At 54.3% G+C, this 15,057-nt stretch overlaps 1 protein-coding gene across 1 annotated transcript in view; it reads right to left on the bottom strand.

Moving 5' to 3' along the window:
- DOC2B (double C2 domain beta) overlaps positions 1-15,057 on the bottom strand; it is a 28,748-nt gene that overhangs the window by 4,134 nt on the left and 9,557 nt on the right. Inside the window, exons 2-6 of the mRNA XM_019008650.2 lie at positions 13,829-13,908; positions 8,748-8,822; positions 6,561-6,670; positions 350-476; positions 1-148 (exon numbers count right to left, since the gene is read on the bottom strand). The exon at positions 1-148 is cut by the window's left edge and continues 6 nt beyond it. Of these exons, the coding sequence (XP_018864195.1) occupies positions 1-148; positions 350-476; positions 6,561-6,670; positions 8,748-8,822; positions 13,829-13,908 (540 nt within the window). The remainder of the gene's footprint in view (positions 149-349; positions 477-6,560; positions 6,671-8,747; positions 8,823-13,828; positions 13,909-15,057) is intronic.

Here is a 15,057-nt window from a genome sequence, read left to right as displayed (position 1 = left end):
AGGGGTCGGAGTAGCCGTTGGCGTCCATGGCAGCCAGGTGTGCGCAGCGCATGATGCCCACCTGCAGCCCCTGCTTCTGCGAGCTGTACTTGAGGGAGATGAGGATCCTGCCACGCTCCTCCAGCGACTTGTCCTCTGTTTTATCTATCTGGGGAGGGAATGCACCCAGTCTGGGGGCTGCACCGCGATACAGCCGCAGCCAGACACCTCCTCAGCCCAGGGATGCTCTTCCCTGCATCCCTGATGATGTTTAGGGGCCACACAGCTCCGTGCTCCCACATGCCACAGGGAAAAGCTGCTGTGTCTGTGATTCCAAGGTGGGACGAGGCTCTGAACCCCCCTCACTCACCGGCAGCTGCTTCTCCAGGCAGATGTTGAAGTTTTTGGTCTGGTTGGGCTTCAGTTTCTTCAGCGGGATGCGCGTCTCCCCGATGAACTCGTTGTGGCGGAACTTGTCCTCGTCACACACCGAGATCCTGCAAGGGGCACGGGCTGAGCGGGGACACTGCAGAGAGGGGAGGGGCTGCCCCCCGTGCTCTGCAGGTCCCCCTTCCCCAGGCCATGGACGGGGCACCTCCTCTGCAGACAGCTGGAAAACAGCTGGAACACAGCTGGAATGCACAGGGCAGCTCAGGGTGTGAGTCTCTGTGTCCAAACGCACATCCCAGCCCAGGCACTGCTGGAAAAGCAAGCTGGAGCCTCAGCCATCCTAAACCCTTCCACTGAAACATCAGAGTCATCAGGGACTAAGGCAAAATTACTCAGAGTTGCTGGGGGTGCGTTTTGCCCAGCCATGGAGGCTCTTCCTCGTGGCTCCCTTGGACTGTGTGGCTGGGAGAAGCCTTTTTTCCACACAGCTCCTTCCCTCGGAGCTCGGGCACTGCTGGAGGTGGCAGCTCCCAGGGTGACCTTGGCTGGGACACAGAGAGGTTCTGCCACCCCCATTCCCACCGAGCACACAAGGCCATGAGTGATTTCCACACCCAGACCATGGAAAACATCACACCTTGGGCAGGTGGAGCTCTCCCAGCCCCGCTGGGATCCCGGGATGCGTCCCAGTGGCGGAGCTGTGTCTGAGGGCAGGGATGTGGTGCTGAGCCCAGGCTGTTTTCCATGAAAACAGCTATAAATGCTTTTCCCTGAGCTGGCAGCTAATGAGTCATTCCTCTGCTGCTTCCCAGCCTGCTTTGGGCGTCAGGAGGGACGGCAGAGGAGCAAAGTTAGCACTTGCAGAGAGCCTCTGCTCGCAGCTCCCAAAATCCCAGAGGGGCAGAGGGGTGCCTTGAGGGACCAGCTGTTCCCAGCTGTGCTGGGAATGGAGAAAGCCAAAGGGAGCATCCTGCATCCCTGCTGGAGCCACACAGGGACTGGCTGGGCTCCCTCCCCGTGAAGGAAAGGCGTTTCTTTTCCCTTCCCTTACATCCTTTCTCCTTTTTTTAAAAAAAGTGTTCTTACAGTGTCTTCTCATCTTTTGGGCACCTGATTGTTTTTCACCCAGTCCCTTCGGTGTCCATCTTCCCACTTCTGCTCCAGGGGAAGGGGGAAAGTAATTAAAGATTAATAATTAGTAATTAAAGATAAATAGTGCCCTGTGATCCCACCTGAGAGTAACTAATTGCACACCCATAATATCATGGATGTGTTATCCATGGATGATTTATCTACAGATTGTTTACCTGTGGATACTTCAGTGCCTTATCCAAGGATGGTTTGACCACCCTCATGCTCACAAATGAGTAACAAAGAAGCCATGGGGATGTCTCAGTGCCACAGCACAAGGATCATCAGGGCTTGGGAGCAGCAGAGGAAATGGATTTGGGAAAAAAAATAAAGCACAAGCAGGAAAACAGGGAATGCTGCACTCCAGAAAACTGTGGCTGGATGCAGCGTTACTATAGATACCCACGGAAAAAAACACCCCACCAGAACGGAAAAATCCTCAAAGAGAATCTCAGATGCAGGCACGATATTCCCCATTTCCCCTCCTCTTTCTTGTGAAGAGCAGAAGCAGCAAAGGAGCAGCAGCAGCTCCAGAGCCAGAGCTGCACTTGCCAGGAGTGTGGAGCCCCTGCCCCATGGGGCAGAGCTGGGGGGACAGGAGGGGACAGGAGGGGACAGGAGGGGACAGGAGGGGACAGGAGGGGACAGGAAGGGACGTGGCCTCACAGAGATCTGGCAGCCCAGGATCTGTGTGTGCACCCAGCAGTTGTGGAGCAGTACCAACTCCTGGGCATTCAGGGACACAGGGTTTGGGATGGTTTATCTCTTAAAAATGTGAGAAACAATTCTGACAGTGTCCAGGTACCCCCCAGAAGCACAGCAGGATCCCAAACACAGCATCCTGCTTGCTGTGAAGACTCAGGAGCCTCAGGATGAGGCAAAAGCCCAGGAAGGAAACGTGGAAAACTCCAGTGGTGGCAGCAGGGAGAGCATCCCCAGTGTCCCACTGGGAGAGACCCCTCTGGGCCCTGTGTCAGTGCCCTCAGGGACACGGGAAGGGCCTTGGGAAGTCGTTTTTGGCACAGTGTCCTGACAGCTCCAGGCCTCTCCCAGCCCCCTTCTTCTCCCTTGGCACCTCTGGCCACGGCTCAGCTGGGTCCCCACATTTTGTGCCCATCTCTGTGTGATGCCCAGTGGGGGTTTTGTGTCAGCTCTCCCCTGCCTCAGGCTCAGCCCCCAGTCCCAGTTCCTCTTCCCAGCTGCAGCTCATCCCCTCTGGAATGGCATTTCCAGCCCTGCAGTGCCCTGGCCCATCAGTGAAGGCAGAGAGCTTTGAGTGAGATGAGCAGGAAGCTCCAGTCCCGGCCCTCCCGTTGGAAAAAGGCGTAATGCAATCACACCAGCTTGGATTTTATTAGGAGAAATCAATGTGGTGGAATTTTTATGCCTTGGGTTAGAAAATCAGCCCCATGACAAACAGCACAAGATGCCTTTGGCAGCCTCGTTCACCTTCCATCCCCAGCCTCTAACTGGAGCTTCACCCTTTTCTCATCTCTCCTTATCAATCCCAATCCCTCCAGCCCTGTGTTTCACTTGATATCCTCACTGTGGGGTCCTGATCTCCACGTTAAGGGCTGTGAAAACCACCTTGGAAGGAAACTGAGCAGCAAATGAACAATCACTGCTCATTAAACTTCTCCTCCCTCCTACTCAGCCCAGGCTCCTGGGTTAGTCCTGACTCACTGCACAGCTCCAGCAGCTGACTCACGGCTTCTGCTCCCTCACACGAGTTCCTCGGCCTCTTTCCCAGCGTGGAAAGGGGGTCAGCAAGGATCCTTTTCCACAAAAACTCACAGAGCAGAGCCCCAGGTGCATCCCCTGTGTCTGGGATCCCTTATGGCAGCATAGGAGGCTCTCCATAAGGAGCAGGCGATGCTGCCTTGGTTTAAGGACAGGCAAAACCAGGCAAGGAGACAAAATAACACCCTGGGAAAAGTCCAGTTCTCCAGAAAACAAAAGGAGAATTCCATGATGGGCTCCATCACAAAATACCTCCAAGTCTGAGCACAGAAACTATGGCAGAAGTGAGCTATAATTACAAATGCACCTGCAATTCCAAGCAAACCTCATTCATCCAGGGTAAAGCAATTTGGGACCCCAAACCTTGAAGTGGCTGCACTCTGCCTATTAGTCCTGATCAAATACTATTTTCTGAATAATATATTTAATGAGTCATGATGTTTGTCAAACACATGATTAAACAAAGAATTCCTGGCATTCGTGGGCTAGCTGAGTACCCCATGAATAATGCATCACCTTGCCAATATATCTGGATATGAATAATTGTATCCAGTATCTGGCCAGCTCGGGTATTTATTATGAATGCAATTTATTTATTGTATCTTACATGTATTATTGAAATGGAGGAGATTGTGTTCTGCCTGTTCCAGCTTCCCCTGCAGCATTTCTCTGCCTTCCCCTGACGTTGTTCCCTGTGGTGTCAGTCCAGGTGGGAATGGGGGCTCCAGGGTGGGATTTCCCCCTGGTGCTGGCAGGGAATCTGTCCCCAATCCCATTCCTCTGTGCATTCCAGTGTGTTTTGTGTGGCTCTGAACCTGCCTTTTCCCAGGCTGGTGGGTGGTTTCATCCCTGCTAAGCCTTGGGCTACACTCAGGGATATTGAATTCAATGAATGGATGAGACCTTTCGAGATCCTCCCACCTCCTGTGCTCCACGAAATCCCAAATATCTGCTGGCTTTTGAGGGGGTTGGTTCATTAACAAAATCCTGCTTGACACTGCAATTAGCTGGGCTGCCTTCACCTCTCCTTCACCTCGGGGAGTGAACCCTGATGGCTCCTGGGGTCTGTGACAGCAGAGTCACTGCAGCAGTTTGGACACGCAGGGATGAGAGAGAACCCAGACATGATTTGGGGGGCTTGGGCAGGAGGGGATCCCACTCCAGCTCCAGGGGTGTTCCTACTCCAGCTGCTGTGACAAATGCCACTTGTCCCCCCCTAAAAGGCTGCAGGCACTGGCAGAGTGCCCCACGCCAGCACCACCCCACCAATCCATGCTGGACACGTCCCACCAGGTGGGCAGGGAAGATTTCTGGGTGCTTTTCCAGCTTCCCTGACGCATCTCCAGGCTGCAGGGAGGCAAAGGCTGGCGGCAGCTTTGATCTCTGCCTTTATTTTCACATTAAAGAGACTCTGGAATTGCAGTCCTTGGCCAGCTCAGCACCAGGGAGGCTCCCAGGGAATGGTCACCGCCCAGACCGAGGGGAGCATCGCTGATGCTCTTTCAAGCAGCACCAGCTGCCTGGCAGGAGCCTCTCCTGATTAGCACAGGGAAAACCAGCATCCTCCTGGCTTTGAAGCTGGCTTTTCCTCGTGGAAAAGGAGATATTTTGAGGAGAAGACGGATGGGTGAAGCAAAGCACCCAAGGCAGGGCAGTGCATGGAGACGTTTCCTGCAGGAGGAGGGTGAAGGGCCAGCTCATAGCAGAGAAACAGCTCCAGCCACAGCAGAACACTGACAGATGGCCAGTTTAGATGGGATATTGGGAAGAAATCCTTCCCTGGGAGGGTGGGCAGGCCCTGGCACAGGGTGCCCAGAGAAGCTGTGGCTGTCCCTGGATCCCTGGAAGTGTCCAAGGCCAGGCTGGAGCAGCCTGGGACGGTGGGAGGTGTCCCTGCCCAAGTGAGATGATCTTCAGAGTCCATCCAGCCACATTCTCCTGCGGACTGAGGGCTCCCAGCTGGGGTACAGGGCTCCATGCACAGTTTTGAGCTTTGGGGAGGGCACAAGGAGCTCCACAGCACCCAGGCTGGCAGGCAGGGATGGGATGGGGCAGAATTTCTGTGGGGAGAAAGGCAAATCCAGCCCAGGACATATTTTGGTGCATCCCCCATCCCACAGCTCCCTGCTGCCTCTAGGATAAACAGCCCTTCCCAAGGGAAAAGCAGCTCCCAGAGCCCTGAAAGAGTGGGGGTCGAGCCCTCCTGCTCCCTGTTGACTTCCAGCAGACAACTCGGCCAACAGCTCCTTACAAACCAATTTCCACGCTCGAGGAAGCTGCAAACTTCAAAGCCTGCAGTGAAAAAATACCCACCAATAATAACAACAAACTGGAGGCTTCCCAGCCCCACCAGCCTGCAGCACTTCCAGCATGACTAATGTTTCCCAAGTGAAAATAATAATAATAATCCACGGTGCTGAATTTCCCATCACCCTGCACACCACAGGTGGGCTCTGCCCCGCTTCACCTCCAAGCAGGACCTTCCACAAGGCAGCTTTGTGCTCCTGGAGTGAGGAAAATCACAAAATCCCAGGGCACCTGCAAATGAGGAGGGTGGGATTCCAGCCACGGAGCTGGCAAAGCCCCCAGTCCTTGGAGAAGGATGCAAAATCCTTTCTTTGAGAGTGGATCTTACAGCAAATCCTGCAGCACAGCCCCAGATCAGTGTGGTGATGGAGGCTGCCCACAATTCTGGCCCTCATCCAGGTGGGACAGAAGCCAAAACATGAAAAATCTTTGCATTCACAGGTGTCTGCTCCCTGCAGAGCATCGTTCCAAGCTCTGCCCCTGCCCACCTCCATCCTCACACAACCTCTCCCAGCCCCTGGGAGATGCTGCCAGGAGATGCTGAATTCACAGACTGAGCCAACAAAATAAAATGATAAAACAAAGACTTTCATTCTTTGTTTAGCTGGACAATAATTCACAGATGCCTCCAGATTTCTCACAAAAAGCTCAGCTCTGAAAGGGGCCCAGAACTTCCCTGAGGAGATTTTCTCAGCAAGACACGAGGGCAAAGCCTCAACGTGTGTCCCTGAAAGCTGGGCAGGAAGAGGTTAAACCCAAAGCACAGCTCCTCAGCAGGCAGGAGCCAGCCAGAGAGTTCTGAGGTTAATGATGCAGCAGGAGCAGGCTCCTCACTGGGTACCCCACCGTAAATCAGGGGTCAGCGGCTCTGGAGGTGACAGATGGGTTCCCTGGGGACAGCTCTGCCCAGAGCCCTCCTGTGGGGCTGAGCAGGGGGGTGAAATTGTCACCGGGGTGGGGAGGGACAGCTGGGGCTGAGGGAGGGGATGTGTCCCCCTGGGATGGGGCCCTACCGCAGCGTCTTGCGGATCATGTCCTCGTCGGTGATGCCGTAGTAGGTGAGGGTCTCGTTCCAGGTGGGGTTCAGGGTGTTGCGCAGGGTTTTGGTTCTCAGCTTGTTTGCCTGGAAAAGCAAAGGGGGTCAGTGGGGTCAGTCCTCCCACAGAGGAGGCTGTTTGGACAGGAGTCGAAGCCCAGTTTGGAGAGGAAGGGGCAATTTGTGCTGTCACTCTTCTGTCCCAGTGCTGTAACTCTCCCAAATCCACCCTAAATCCAGCAAAAACCTGAGGGGCAGGGACACAGCAGCTCACTCATTTCCAACCCAACCCAACCCCTCATCCTGAGAACAGCCAGCAAAACGGGAACCTTGGCAGAGCACGGACTGGGAATTCATTTCAGCAGCAGGAGAGAGCAAGGGGGAGGGAAAAAAAATCCATTTTGGTTTAATAAAAACACCAATTTGCTGTTCTGGCTGTTTGTTTGCACTCCTGCTCCCAAGCACAGCTCTTGATCCTGCCTGACTCCAAACAGCTTCCCTGACAGGCGTTTTGTCAGCAACTGCTGAAGGGGAGGACGGGGACAGCAGGGCTTGTGTCCCCTGCATGGGTGGGACATCCTGGCACACAGCCACTCCCCAGCTCAGGGGACATGGAGCTCCTTACTCCCTGAGCCCCCCTCACTTCTGGGGAGAGCAGAAAAGAGAGGCTGAGGCTGCAGACTGGGCTTCTCCACCAGGCTCCCAGCCTGGCACAGCCTGGCACAGCAGCAATTTTCCCTCTAATTAGGTGTCAGACAACTCAATCCCTGCCTCAGCTGCTGCTGGGCATAAGAAACTCTCAGCACATCCAAACCTCCAAGTTGTTTTGTGGATCTTTATGGGAAGCTGCTGCATTTCCCACTTTGCATTCAGGAGCCCTGAGTGACAAGGACAGCACCCACAGCCTGCTCAGACCTGCGGGTACCAGATCCAAACCCTGGGGCTCCAGGGATTGGGGGGGAAAACGGGCTTAGCCAGGGGGGTGACATGATGAACATCACCCCACTGCCAAAGCTGCCCTGGGAAGGGACACGAGCGAGACCAGAGGAGCTGAGCTCCGGGAGTGCCTTTTTCTCCCATCTGGAATGACTCAGGAGTCAGCAACCAGCTCTGCATGGGGAATGAATCCAGCCCTGCTTCCCACACCCACAGGGTGCTGAGAACCCAGATTTGAGACAGAAACACCCAAGGGACTCGGGGACTGTCCTGCTGCTGGAACTGCTGTGCAGGAACACCCAGGCCAGGACAAATCCACAATCCCCCAGAGCTGCTCCCCTCTCCCGGGGGGATCCGGGCAGTGCTGCTCCGAGCAAAGCACAGAGCTGGAGCAGAGATGCTCCCCCCACAGCTCCTGTGTCCCCTCCCCTCCTGCCTCTCCAGTCTCCACCAGCTCCAGCAGAAATGCTAATCAATGGATTTGCAAAACATGGAAATGACTGATAATATTGCTGATGAAAGCGCTCCCGGCTCTGTTTGCAGCGGAAACTCAAAATGTGGTTAAAAACTCCCTCTGCCGCCCTGAACATTAGGAATTAATCCAGCTGAACTGTAACAAGTAAATACACCTCCTCCCAAAAAAAGGCCTTTCCTTTCGTGTGGAATAAGAGTGCAATTAATATTCCTAACACACACATGGAGCATTTAAATTCCACATTCCCGTCTCTTACACCGAGCTCTCACCACACATCAATATCTTTAATTACTCTTCTCTCCAGCAAGCGCTGAACCTAAGGAGATGGAAATATTTCCCTTATGATTTATACTCTGTTTTATTATGATCTGAGGGGTTTTAAATGCAAAAGAATAAGGGTGAAAAAAAGGAAATTAAAAGGGTCCGATTTGTTTATAGCTGAGATTGTTTCACTCGGTGCTTCCCAGGGGCTCCTGGAATGCAGCATTCCCATCCTGGGCTCCCAAGGTAAGGAATCAGGGCTGGCACCTGGCTGCCAGCCAGTGGTTTCCCAGAAAGGCATTTTCCATCCATGTAAGGATGGATTCAACCCAAATTCTGCTGTCCTGCTCTCTCTGAACAGCTTTTACTCGAGAGATTCAAGGTTGGGGTGCAGCAGCCCACAGCCCCGGGGTGAGGAGCTTCTCCCAGGCCTGGTTTCCAATGAGAAGCTGCAGCCCCAGGAAAGGAAGGAGAAATGAAAAGGTCTCTCACCTTGCTGGCTCCGGGGAGCAAGTGCAACTTGACGTAAGGATCAGCCAAACCATTGTGGTCCATTGGCTTCAGGCCCTGGAGAGGGAACAGCAAAAGCAGGAGTCAGGACAGCTTGGGATGCTGGCCAGGCAGGGTGGCCTCACTGAGGCCTCTTTCCCTGGGATATCTCTGGCCCATGGAGCAGCTGAGGCTTCCCCAGGACGGGGGAAGGAAGGGAGTGTGGATTCTGCAGGATCCAGGCTCGGCATTCCAGCCTGAGGATTCCAGGAGGGGCTGTGGGAAGCTCCTCACCTGCACCATCCACTCCTCCCTCCCTCAGCCGACTCTGCCACCCTCATCACGATTAATTTGGGGGTGAAGCAAATCAGTGCAGTGATTTGCCAGGTTTGAAATTACAGGGTTCTGTCATTTAATAATTGCTTCTGAGCAAACACACACCTCTGCTGTTGTGGTGCCACTTCCAAGCGCTCCCAGAGGGTGTGATAGCACCTACCTACTCCCAGTTATTAAGGAAGAACAGCTCCAGGCCAGTGGGAGGCTGGTGCCAGCCAAATGCTGTGGTGTTCACAGAGAAAACTGGGGTTGCAGGAGCACCAGCCCAAGCAAACACTCGCTGTGGCCATTCCTGATGGATTTTCTGCAAGACCCTCGTAGCTCTTAAAGGATGAAGTGGATCAGGTTTGTTATAGCGGTGCCCTGCAGCTGGTCCTGCTTTGGGCAGAGGGAGGGCATGAGCTGTGCCCCTGTTCCTCTTCTAAACCACCTGAAAATTATCCAGGGGTGATGCAGAAGCCCAGCTCAAAGCCACACCTGCACAGATTGCATGGAAAAAAACTCCACAGGGCAGGGAAGCAAGTCAGGAGCGTGAAAAATGGAGCCTAATTTTCACCAGTCCTAAGCAGAAATGAGAATGCTCTGTGGTGGAAGTCCTTGGATTATTTCCAGCCTGGCTGTGGGATCCCTGCAGGAATTACTGCTGGGCTGGCTGAAGGCAATCCTGTGTCTGGATCAGAGCAGGGCTTCTCTGCAGAGGTACCCATCCAATCCTGGCTCCAGCCTGGGCATGGAGACAAGGCTGGGGGATGCTGAAGAGTCCTCACACCCTTTTGGTGATGAGCAGAGTGCCTGGGTAATGAGTGTGTGCAGCTGCCAGGGATCTAGCGGCAGGGAAGCATTTGTATGGACTGCTGTGTGCAGAAGGAATGCAATCATCCAGGGTCTGGGCAAATCCAGGAGGGAAATGCTGGGGAAATCACTTCCATGCTTTACAGGTGGGGAATAACTCACCCAGCCTCAGCCACAACACTACAGGAGCCTCTCTGAGCTGCACAGTTTTATCCAGGATGCTCCTGACCTTGGGAATGTCTCTGATTTGGAGCAAGAGACAAACGTGCTGCCCTGGGGCAAGGGAGGCCAAATGGTGCCCAGCAAAGAGGATTTTGCTTCTACAGCAGAGGCAAAAGGATAAAAATATCAGCAGTGAATGGAGGTGAAATGACTCAGTCTCTGGTCCAGGAGATGATGAGGATGGGACAGACAGGGCAGGAAGGGGCTGTCCCCAGACTCTGCAGGGAATTGCCTGCACAATTCACTTGTGCTGTCCCCAACCTCCCTGGTCAGAGGTGCCCAACCTGCCCAGGCTGTACAGTGAGTGAAATCAGAACCAAGCAGGCAGATTCCCAGGAAAATGGATGGAGAATGACAGGCAGCTCTGTAATTCACCCATCAATTCAGCTCAATTAAATTACCTTCTGAGGAGGCTATTAAAGGCTTTTTTAATAGATGTGCTATGGAAGATGGAGTGACAGGAGCCTGGAAAATGGCTCCTAATGTCATGTCTACCTCCCTCCTGTGTCACTTGATACGTGTTTGGCACAAAGAGCTGAATTTAACAGGGCTCTGCTTTACAAGGCTGCTCCTGTGGGAGATGATCCCTCACACAGGGAGGACCCACATTGCTTCCCCTGAGTGGAGAGACCACCAGCCTGGAGCTTCTCCAAGAGGGATGAGAGGCAGAGAGGGACAAGGCACGGAGTGTCCCCTCAGATCCAGCTCAGGCACCTCCCTGGCTCCAACTATTCCTGCTACTGCACTGATTTATGGAGCTGAGATCAAGTTTCATCTTTTCCTCTACACAACCCCAAAATCTCTGCTGCAATCCTTTGGAGACCTCCAGCTCCCTGCATCCCAGGCTCTGCCAGCTGCTCCCCGTGCCAGTGACATTTAGCTAATCAATAGGATTTAATTACAACTTGGGCTAATCGGGCTGCCGATTAATGCCACGCTAGAGGCGTCCAGAAATCACAGGAGATGGATTCATTCCATCCTTCAACCCACAACGAGCTGCCTGCCCAAAAACCAGCCTGGGTAATTCCCAGGCTGAGGCATCCTGTTCTGAAAGGGGGCAAACTGTGTTTCCAACCTGACAGCCCAGAGGAGCCAGACAGCTGGAGGAATTTCCCTGCAGTGATAAATATTTATGAGTCAATACATAAGTAATACTCAGTGCAGACCTCCAGCACTCGCCTCGGTGGGAAGGGAGGGAATGGCCAAATGCTCATTGGAGTGGAAACTCCTGGATGTTTTCTGGCCAGAGGTGCAGGGAGAGCAGCCCAAGGATGCTCCAAAAGGCAGCAGCTGCCTGGCATGGCCTGCCTGGGGCCAGGAGCTCCTTCACCATTGCCCTGCAGACCCCTGAGGATTGTCCCAGGCATCTTCTCCCAAAAGCAGGAGACCACTGGAGCTGTAGGATAGCACAGCCTGCTGTGTCTGTGCTGCTGCACATCCCTATAAATCCCCTATAGCAGGTTAGGCTCTGTAGGACTGAGCACAAAGTGAGACCCTCAGTGAAGCCATGGCATGACAGGGCACAAAACCTGGTACCTGCACGTTCATCAAATCCTTTCCCATCCTGTTTCCTAGGAGAGGGGGATGCCCAGCCCATCCCAACTGTGTCCCACACAGCTCAGCAGAGATCCACACAATCCCAGGGCTCGTGCAGGGCAGCAGGGGAGAGGGAGAGCCCTTCTGCCAGCCTGGCTGCTCCTGCAGTCCAGGAATGAACTTCCACAATGGCCTGATTTATTCTCCTATTGATCTGAGCTGAGCTACAACAAGTCTGAGCTCAGCCGTGCCTGAAGTGTGACAGGGCTGGGAGCCATCAGTGTGAGGTGGCTGCTGCCAGCCTGGCTGCTCCTGCCTTTTCCTGGCTGCTCCTGCCTTTTCCTGGCTGCTCCTGCCTTCTCCTGGCTGCTCCTGCCTGTTCCTCCTTGTTCCTGTCTTCTTTTGCAGTTCCTGCCTTTTCCTGCCTGCTGACACCCGGAATATTACAAATCCTGCTTCCACCCCTCAGGAACACCTCAGGAACACCTTAGGAACACCTCAGATATTCCCAGGCACAGCACCAGGGTGAATTCCCAAGTGGAGTGACTGTCCCAGCCTCCAGGATCTGCTGGCTGCAGAGCAGGGAGCTGTTGGTGGAGCACAACAGGTTGTGTTGAGCCTGCTGCTGGTGCCTGCTCCCCAGGAGCTGACAACAGGACTCGGGAGGAACATCAGCAGATAGAAAAGTGCTGGAGATTAAAAAGTAATAGAAGTAAAATAAAGGGAGAGAGGGAGGTTGCTTGGGGTTATCAGAGAGAAAGGAAAACGTGTCTCACGTGGCTGAAATAGCCCAGGTTTGAAAGGCTGCTGGCAGCAACCCAGGCTCCAGGAGCTGCTGGAGCTGGGCACATCCCAAGGGAGTTTCCCTGGAGGGTGACACAGGTACCCAAGACCTGATCCAAGGGTAAACGACATCCCAGCACTGCTGGGGCTTTTCCCCCATCTCCTTCTCTCCAGCTCTACTTGTAACACCCCCGGAGCCAGCAGGGTCCTGGCCCTTACCTTTCTGTAGTCAAGTTTTGGCAGCTTTCCCCAGGCGAGAGATGAAATGAGAGCGAGCAGATGGCAATGTAAATAAAAGAGAAAAATGGGAGAATGAGAGCAGAATGGAAATGAACAGGACTCCAGAGCTCGAATGTCAGGGTGGCCAGGGGGGCTCTGCCCTCCCCGTGGGCAGGGGTGATGCTGGGGTACCCCCACGGCCCTTGGTGGGCACAGCAGGGACCAGGGCTCTCCCCTGTCAGCCCTGCCTGTGCTCTCGCTGATGTGAGATTTATCAGCTGCTGCCCAGAGCTCTCCTTCCTCCCTGTCTTCCACCCACTCCAAACCCAATTAGAAATCTCCTCCTTGGCACCGCTCCCGTGTGCGCCGAGGGAAGCCTGACCCAGAGGCTGCCGGCGGATTCAGGGGAGACAGGGAGGGAAGCAAAGCCCAGTGTGCCTCAGGCCTGCCCTGCTGTCCTGCCTGGGAGCTGGGGGTGCTGCCCTTGCCAGGAGCAGCTCCAGGAGTGCTGGGACAGATCCCTCCATGCGCATTCCCAAAATCCAGCCTCGGTGCTTGTGTTGGAGAACGCTGGGGTGGGGGCTGCAGACAAGCCGTGAAGGGGAAAGGAGCATCCTTCGAAGGCAAACAGTGTGGTCTGACCCTCTGGGGCTCAGTTCACAGCCTCTTCTCCTGCCTTCTGTAAAAACCCTCCATCCCTTCCCAACATCTGCAGGGATTGAGGGTTTTTCTCCCCAAGCCACCTGGAGCCCTCGTCTCTCTGGTGGTCACTGGGTGATGCAGAGAGGAGCCCAGCAGCCCTTTCCACACTCCCACAGCCCCTTCCACACTTCCCCTGGCCCTCAGTTCCCTGTTTCTGCTCCCAAATGTGCAAAGAGCCCCTAATTGCCTCAATCACGCCGACAGCAAAGGCGCTGAGGCGCAGCACTTCGGGGCCGTGATTAGCAGCATTTAAAAGAGCCATTTATAAACCCACAGCCGGTCACAGTAAATAACAACATCGGGACGGGCTGCTGGAAAAAGCATCAATCGCAGCTCGTCACGGGGGATGAGCAGCCGGCTCCCGATGCTGGGAACGCCCCGAGAGGGTGGAGGGGAAGGAGAGGGCAGAGGTGATGGGATGAAAGTGGAGCTGGAAGCCGGTGGATCCCAGGGATGCTCGGCACAGCCGGTCCTCGCTGTCCCCAGAGCCGTACCTTGGCTTTGTTGATGGTGCAGTGGAGAGCGTTGTTCTCCTGATCGTAGAGCAAACTGAAATCCAGCGTCCCCAGCGCGGCTGCAAGGGAGGAGAGATGTGATTAACCTGCAGCACCCGGCAAACGCGGGCTGCTCCCCCTCTGAGCACAAAAGGAGTGCACGGAGATGTTGAAGAACAGGCTGCAGACATTATAAAACACAAAGCATCCTGCTGGGAGCCCTGTTATGAAACGTGGCTTGGCGCTGGGAGGGCTGGTGGCCGTTCCCAGCTTGGCTGGCGCATCCTTGGGAGCAGAGAGAGAGGGATGAGGCTCACCCAGCACTGGTGGGGCTTTTGCTTCCTTGGGCTTTACCTGGCTTATCCCCATCCTTCAGCAGCCAGCAGTGCCCCAGGAGATGGAGGGTCTCCCCAGGGAAGGTTTGGGAATGGCTGGGACACAGCTGAGAGCTGCTGCTGGCACATCCTCCCCTCCAGCACCGCTGGCATTCCCAGTGTGTTTGTATAGTGACACCTTCAAACAAATGAGCCACCAGTGGGATCCCTTCCCAGCTCCAATCTGGCTGCAAACTGTAAATTAAACCCAGTGAGGATGGAAATACTTTTCTGGTTAAAACGAAAAACACCAACAGCTTTTAATCCTCGCAGTGTTCCTTTATGGCATCCGCAGGATCCAGGAACAGCAGCGTCTCCTGGGATGGGACACGGATGGGGCAGGGCAGCAGAACAAAACCAGGAGAGCCTCAGCAGCAAAAGTCCTTTTGATTTGGGGAATTCTTTCCCTTTGGATGATCTGAGCACGTCTCACTAATCCAAAGCAGAGGAGAAGCTTTAAAAAGACAGGCTTCCCAAAAACACGGCTTAACCTTCTCCAAGGCTCCCAGGCCTGATTTGCACAGCAAAGCCTGGGCACGGAGCAGCCTCTCTCCTGGCTCCCAACCTGGAACTTCCAGGGTAGATCTGAACCCAGCAAACCCCACTTTTCCATGCCTACCTTCCCAAAAGAGTTTTTCCTGAGTGCTGCCCTGCCACCGAGCAGCATCCCACCGCTGTTTCCAAGGTAACTGCACCTTCCTACCATGTTCAGAATGTGAAAAAAATCCAAAATAAAAACCAGAACAATTTTCCTTAATATCAAAGCAAGGTTTGCTGCCCGGGGGGGAGTTGGACAAACTTTATGAGAGGAAATAAGGTGCTTTTTCCCCCCACCCCCAGCATTGATAGCAACAA

Source organism: Parus major, chromosome 19 (genome assembly GCF_001522545.3).
Source record: "Parus major isolate Abel chromosome 19, Parus_major1.1, whole genome shotgun sequence".
Classification (NCBI taxonomy): domain Eukaryota; kingdom Metazoa; phylum Chordata; class Aves; order Passeriformes; family Paridae; genus Parus; species Parus major.
This window is presented reverse-complemented; position numbering and strand designations above follow the sequence as displayed.